This window comes from Zea mays, chromosome 8, assembly GCF_902167145.1.
Source record: "Zea mays cultivar B73 chromosome 8, Zm-B73-REFERENCE-NAM-5.0, whole genome shotgun sequence".
Classification (NCBI taxonomy): Eukaryota; Viridiplantae; Streptophyta; class Magnoliopsida; order Poales; family Poaceae; genus Zea; species Zea mays.
In genome coordinates this window covers 34,199,657-34,207,044 of record NC_050103.1, presented here as the reverse complement: position 1 = coordinate 34,207,044, position 7,388 = coordinate 34,199,657, and the positions used below count along the sequence as shown (strand labels likewise).

Sequence of the window (7,388 nt, the reverse complement as noted above, 5' to 3'; positions counted from 1 at the left end):
ATGACATAGAATAAATTTTATTTTAATAAAGTACAAAATATATGTTTTCTATTGATTAGGTGGTTGTGAATGTGAAGCCAACAACCAAGGTTTAAACACTCACTTATACATAATTTCAACTTTTTTTACATAACTCTTTTATTATAGTAGTAGAGAAGAAATTATAGAAGTGCGGATTGATTCTAAAAATATAGGGGTTTTTTTGAAAAAAATTGACGCGGAACAACCGTTGAAACTGGTGTTTTAATATAGTAAAGATTTGGGGTTACAATTCTATGTGTAATGTATTTCCTAGAGTTTTCTCTCGAGAATAGTTCAATTCAATCTAGTTTTCTCTGTGTTTTGATAGGTTTCTTGGCAGGTATCAGCTGGCACGACCTTTTTTTTGCCATGCTTACTGGACTGAACCAGTCCGTTTAGAGCAGCGTGTCGAGCTCGTACATAGATGTGTGAGCCTGGTTTGCTAGCCATGCCTGACAGGCTGTGAGGCTGTGCTTCACTGGCCCCGTGATGTATCAGGCCGCACAACCGTTTATACATCTATACAAAGGACATACGTTATATAACACCCTCATGGCCTCATGCTCTAGGCCAAGGAGCCCGGCTATCAACGAGCGCGGATCTTAAAGCAATACAAACTAGATAGACAGACAACCCATGATCGAGCAGCCCGTGATTGGGAGCACCAGCTTCGTGATCGAAGGTGCTACAACTTGGTTATTGAACGAAGCCATCGTCTCGACAGTAGAAGTGAGTTCACCGGAGGTGGACGCCGATGTTGGGGACTTGTTCTCAAATGCTATGAGTTAAGAACAAGGCAACATAAATGTTAATAGTTAAAAACCTTCGTCCTCCGAAGCATTATCTCCCTCGGAATATAATGATCTTCAGACGAAGGTCATGAAGGACATACATTCGTCATCTCAGTAGGTAATAATGAAAATAGAAACATATGAAGCATGAAAAGAACATGAAATAATCACATTAAATCATTAGATTATTATTTATGTTATTATTATATAATCATGAACAAACATTAATGATATTGATTACATTTATACCTTCGGCTTGACAGAAGGTAAAAATCCAAGATTGACGTGCAGATGATTACCAGTCAGCGTGTACAATACGGGGTTACTGTTTACCTATTTATAAGCACGGGACGCAGCCCGGTCGAAATTACATTTATATCCTTGAGAACTAATTATAAACATGACACAAGTTATCATGGACTAAACAGTCTTTTTCTCTTTAAGTCGGTGTTGCCCTTCGTCTCAAGGCGTATCATCATGCCGAAGCTCCCTGGATTATAGCTTCGGCATATACCTTAGTGTTGTGTCTGCTTGCATATCGTCCTACCGAAGGTATTTTTGCTCAGAGGACCTTCGGCGAAGAAAAAGGCCCCCAATAGTACCAGTTATTCATGTCCTAGAATTACCATTGTTGAAGTCCGCCTTAGAATCATATACTAGGAGGATGTATGCAGAGTTCGAAACAGAATTTAAAAAACAGTTTGAGTATTCCTGTAAACTGTTACAGACTGAGGGGTCTATATCAACATTTACGGTTACACATATGCATTCAGATTATGGAGCAACAACTATATTGAACATTGCAGATATGACCATTACGTGCTCTTGCAGAAAGTTTGAATCTATAGGTATGTATATTCATCAAATTATAATTTTGGTTGTAGTACATTATATTGCTGACCACTATCTTCAATTTCTTTCAGGTATATTGTGCAAGCATGCCTTCAAAGTATTCAATATGAATGATGTTTTTATTTTACCATCTCAATATATACTTAACAGGTGGACAAAATATGCAAAAAGAGGGCATTATGTTGAGAAAAAAAGGAAGGCCAAATGAAAATTTGAAGGCACGTGCTGCTCGTATATCTCGAATAGCAACATCTCTTGCATTGAAGTGTGCAACATCAGAACCACTTCTAGATGATTTGGAGAGGGCATTGGAAAATTTAGAATCGATGGCTGATGATTCACTAAACAAGATGCGAGAAAATAAAGATTCTTTCGTTGGTTTGAATGACCATGATATATGTATAGAGAATAGTGTGATATCATTTAGAGTTCCTCATGTAGTAAAAGGACCCAAAAGTAACAGGCAAAGAATGTTGTTGAAAAGAATACAAGGAAGAAAAAGAAAAGTCATCAAGAAAAAGTTATTGGTTTATTGTTGCAATGACTGAATTTTTTATTAGCATCATGTCTTTTAATAGCTGCTATTTCAGATGCTGTTGGAGAAGAAACAAGGAACATTGGGGACAATAGTGGTGGTAATGTGGCATTACCAAACACTTCTACCAATAACGTGATCAACTTTCCAATCATTGTGCAAGGAGAATATACAAGTCTTTTGCTTGGTCTTGATCAAGATGCTTCGGCTGCTCGAAAATTACAATTTGACACCGGAGCAAATGATACAACCATGTAGTAGCAGTTTTCTTTTACTCAAATAAATTCAATACATTGTGTATCGTACAATATATAATTGGTTGCATGCTGCTGCGCCAAATTTTATATGTTGCTGATCCTGCGCATCAAGGGATTTCTGTATGTGCCAAATTATGTATGCCTGCGTCTCCTCGTTCATGTCTTTTGTTCTCAGCGACGCGGTGAGTAAATTTGGAAGTCTATCGCTGCAAGCCGAGTTACCACATAGTTCGAGCCGATGATTTGTTTGGTAGTGGAGACGGAGCAGCTAGCCAAATGACGGAACGTGCCGTGAGGAGAAAAGTGTTCCGACTGCTGCTACGTGGGCCTGCGCGTTATGCGTGTGAGGGGCTCCACCGTCGGCTGTTTGGAGGTGGTATCCACAGAATTTTTTTCCTTATACAACAGCACCCTCATGGCCTCATGCTCTAGGCCAAGGAAGGAGCCCGGCTATCAAGGAGCACGGATCTTAAAGCAATACAAACTAGATAGACAGACACCCCATGATCGAGCAGTCGAGCTCGACAAAATAACTGTTTGATTAACCAGTCAGCAGCTTGGCGCACAGCTCCGCCGCGTCCACCTCCCTGGGGCTACCCGCTGGGCGATAGTAGCCGGTCACAGGGTTCGGCAGCCATGCCTTCTTCTGCTCCGCCGCAGCGGCAGCGGTGTTGACTTCCTTTTTGCCCATCACGCGCTTGTGTTGGGAATAGTCCCACATTGTCTGGTGAGAATGGAAAAGCATGGTTTATATGGTTGAGGGTGGCAACCCCTATTAGGCTAGCTTTTTTGGGGGAGTGTTGGCCCAAGAGACCTAAAGCCCGCTGCTATACGTGCGGGCGCGTGTGTCGCGGCCTGACAGCCTGGGTGGGCGCGCCGTGTGTGCGGGCGGCCCCGATGGACACGCCGTGTGTCGGCGGTCCGGTTCCAACAATTGGAGACACCGCCGGCAAAGGATGGCCTCAAGATGTTCGACGGCATGGGCTCGACGAGTGCCGCGATGGAGCGCGTCATCAACAGCAGCTCCGTTGAGCTCCCGCTGCTGACCAAGGCGAATTACCACGAGTGAGCGTTGGTTATGCAGGTCTCGCTGGAGGCGATGGAACTGTGGGACGCGGTGGAGGCCGTGTGCAAGGAGCGTCCCAAGGATCAGCGGGCAATGGCCGCCATCCTGCGCGGAGTGCCGCCGGAGATGAAGGCGGGGCTCGCCGTGAAGAAGACGGCGAAAGAAGCGTGGGAGGCGGTGAGGTCGATGAGGATCGGCGATGACCGGGTGAAGGCCGCGAGCGTGCAACGCTTGTGGAAAGAGTATGAGAACGTCGACTTCCATGATGGTGAGAGCGTCGGCGACTTCACGTTGCGGATCAACGGCCTCGTCGCAAGCCTTCGAGAGATGGGCGAGACGCTGGAGGACCACCGCGTCGTGAAGAAGATCCTCCGCGTCGTCCCCAAGCGTCTCAAGCAGGTGGCTGTGGCGATCGAGATGCTCACCGACCTCAACATGACGACGATTGAAGAGCTCGTCGGCCGACTACGTGTTGCGGAGGACGCCGACGACACCAAGGCGAAGGAGGTCGCCACGGAGGGCGTCGGGCAGCTGTTGCTCACTGAGGCACAGTGGGAGGCGCGGCGTCGGGAACGGAACAAGCAGCGCAAGCCCCGTGACGGTGACAAGAGGCGCGGCAATGGCGATCGCGGCAACAACGGAGATGATGAGCACAGCTACGACGACGACGACGCGAGCAGCATGGCCTCGGGTTCAAGCCGGCGAGGCTGGAGCCGCAACAAGGGCCAGTGCTTCGAGTGCGGCGGCTATGGTCACATCGCCCGGTTCTGCCGTGAGAAGAAAAGAAAGGAGAAGGCGCTCCTCGCCGACATCGAGGAGCCGACGCTGCTGTAGGTCTAGAGTTCGCCGTGTCAAGCTTAGGGGGTGATTGTTAGAGTTAAGCTTGACAGTGTGCTGGTTAGCGCGTGCGTGTGTGCGTCGTGTTGTGTGCGTGTTCGAGTTAGTTGGAGTGGTGGCGCGAAAATCGCCGGCTGTTGGGCGCATGTGGGTCGTGCGGACGAACGCGTCCTGCGGGCACGACGCAGCGCACAGGCGCGGACATGGCGGGGGGCCGGGTGGTGGAAGGGAGCTCTGCCACGGCTATATGTAGCACCACTCTCTGCTGTAATCGCTCTCGGGGTGTCTAGTAAATAAAGGCCAATATACAGGTGAGGGAGAGCTTCTCGCCGGGGCGTTCGTCGGCCATATCCACTGTTCATCTCCTTCCTCTCAGTGTTCTCTGTTTTTGGTGGTGTGAGCGCTCTTTCTTGAGTGAGAGGGTCCAACATTTGGTATCAAAGGCAGGTTGGCCCAGTGCATTCTCAGACAAATTTCGGCTCACAATGTGTGAGGGAGAGATTGTTGGGAATAGTCCCACATTGTCTGGTGAGAATGGAAAAACATGGTTTATATGGTTGAGGGTGGCAACCCCTATTAGGCTAGCTTTTTTGGGGGGAGTGTTGGCCCAAGAGACCTAAAGCCCGCTGCTATACGTGCGGGCGCGTGTGTCGCGGCCCGACAGCTTAGGTTGGCGCGCCGTGTGTGCGGGCGGCCCCGACGGACACGCCGTGTGTCGGCGGTCCGGTTCGAACAGCTTGGTCATGGTCACCGCAGCCGCAGCCGCAGCCTTGTTCCCGTCGGCCCTCCGTGCGGCTTCCTTCGCCATGGCCGCGGCCACAGAGTAAGGCCTCCTGCAGGTACCAATCAATCATATATATATCACCCATTGATCAGTACTGAGTACTGACTAAAGGCAACATGTGCAGAAAAAAAAAACAAAGTAAAGCTTCATGGCGGCAGAATAACTAACTAACTAACTAACTGACCTTTGTGTTAGGATGCTGGTGCAGCTTGATGCAACTCTCTCCATGGAATCAGGGTTGATAATTCGCTGGTATCCCGCTGTTTAACTCTCTATATGATCTTTCTCTGTTCCAGACGTGAGAAGAGGTGCTGCCGGGCGGCATGTTATATAGAGCAAGAGAGTGGGCACGGAACGGAAGGGAAGGGACCTAATGAACAAGTTGGCCACGGGATTAACGAAGAAGGCTCTTGGAACATATGCCCAATGCAAGGGTCGGGCAATGCCATCCAGATGGCCATACAAAGGCTGCTGGCTTTGCCAGGTGTAGCTCCGGCATCCATCCGAGAGCCCGAGCCGCACACGCTTCATTGTGCCTGTCGTCTGTCGATGGCAAGCCAGGATGACGTTGCCGGCCGGCTGGTTAATTAGGTCGTCTCGGCTTGGGATCTGGAGTTCTGGACAGGTGGTCTTGGACATTGGGTTCCAAGAGTTTGTGCGCGATTGCGAGATGTTCGTTCGGTTGGGGTTAGGCCGGTGAGTGTAACGGAGAGATAAGTTATGCTTCGTGCGTGAATTCTACGATGGCGTAGTGTGGCGTCCCCTATCTGAAGAATATTATACGCGCGGTGGCGTGCGTCACAATGGGTCGACAATTCGACATTGAGATGAAGGCCTTTTTTCCCCCTCCGCGTGTGGATCTTCAGTGCGTTACAAAGTCTGGGGTATTAATTTGATTAGTTCCATTCATCCCGTAATACATTGAGGCGAGAGAAAACTGCTATGTGTTACTCGACCAAGGGGAAAAACAAATAATACAGCCCTTTATACCTAATTAACTAATTTCAAATATAAAATGGAAGTGCTCCTGTTTTAGCTTATTGAGGTATTGTTTGGTTGGGGTCTAATTCATTTTAATCTACGTGTATGTAGGGGCTCTTGGGTCAAAAACTAGTTAATTCTCCACATTTTCACATGACCTCACGTGGGACTAATTAATAAGGTAGGAGCACTCTTATTAGGGTGCCGTTTGAGAAGGCTCCCTCCGAAACCTGGCTCACAAAAATGGCTCCAGAGAAGCAGGAGCCACTACAGGTTCAGGAGCTGGAGCCTAAAATTTTGGCTCCACAGCTCCTCCGGACGCGTCTCCGTTTGCTGTTGCTGTTCGGTATGTCCTTCCTCATTCATCTGTCTCCCACGTCAGTTCACCGTCGTACCGCGGTCTCTCTTCTCTTTCTCATGCCTGTCCACTGTCATGCCACTATCTCTATTCGGGCAGCAAGCACCAAGTAGTAGCAAGCAGTGCACTTGACACCAAGCAAGTAGCAGCAAGTACCAGCAACAGCAAGCAACAAGCAGTTTGATTTTGTTGAATGCAGTTTTAGCAAGTAAGTAGTAAACAGTTTCAGCAAGCAGCAAGTAGGAAATACCGGTTTGCTGAATGCAGAAAGTAGCAGTTTTGTTGAATGCAACAAGTAGAAGTAGGAAAATTAAGAAAGAACCGTTTTGCCAAATGATTTACAAAAATACACCGACTTCTGTGGAGGAGCTGCTCCTTCAAAGAAACCGAAGCCAGAGCCGTTTTTAGAGGACCCGGAGCCTTGCCAAACAGGGCCTAGGTCTTGTTGGTTTCTATACTATACACCAATCAAGGAAGTTAGAGAGGATTAGAAAAGATTGTGGGCGATTTGAATTTATAGAGAGGGGTTAAATCCTTCTTAATCTCCTCCAACACCTTTTGTTTGGGTATAAAGCTTTATGGAGACGAAGTTTTTTATCAATACATATAGCGCTATAGCTAGGGCTGGAAATAAAGCTCAAGGCTCGCGAGCCAGCTCGAGTTGGGAACAGCTCGGCTCGACTCGGAGCGGCGCGCGAGCATCGAGGGAGCCGAGCCTGCTTTTCGAGCTTGTTGATCCATTAGAATGATGATGGATATTGGTTAATTTTTTAGATATCCGACTCGTGTCTTAGCATCTGATGATGGATACATGACAATTTATAATTTAGATTACTTATAATATTAAATAATAATTATATTTTTCATATTTATATACTATTAAAACACTATATAATGCAATATTAT

General features: G+C 47.4%; 1 protein-coding gene across 1 annotated transcript; it reads right to left on the bottom strand.

Moving 5' to 3' along the window:
- Nucleotides 1-2,907: 2,907 nt before the first annotated feature.
- LOC103635052 (protein SENESCENCE-ASSOCIATED GENE 21, mitochondrial) lies at nucleotides 2,908-5,423 on the bottom strand. The gene is made up of 3 exons (XM_008657600.3): nucleotides 5,328-5,423; nucleotides 5,105-5,192; nucleotides 2,908-3,156 (listed from the first exon to the last, which is right to left on the bottom strand). Exons 1-3 carry the CDS (start codon nucleotides 5,369-5,371, stop codon nucleotides 2,998-3,000), a joined length of 291 nt encoding a protein of 96 aa, XP_008655822.1. The 5' UTR covers nucleotides 5,372-5,423; the 3' UTR covers nucleotides 2,908-2,997.
- Nucleotides 5,424-7,388: the final 1,965 nt, after the last annotated feature.

Coding starts and splice junctions, on each gene's coding strand:
- LOC103635052 (XM_008657600.3), bottom strand. CDS start 5,371: ATGGAGAGAGTTGCATCAAGCTGCACCAGCATCCTAACACAAAG. Junction 5,193..5,327: donor ACCAGCATCCTAACACAAAG/GTCAGTTAGTTA, acceptor TGGTACCTGCAG/GAGGCCTTACTCTGTGGCCG. Junction 3,157..5,104: donor CGGCTGCGGCTGCGGTGACC/ATGACCAAGCTG, acceptor TATTCCCAACAC/AAGCGCGTGATGGGCAAAAA.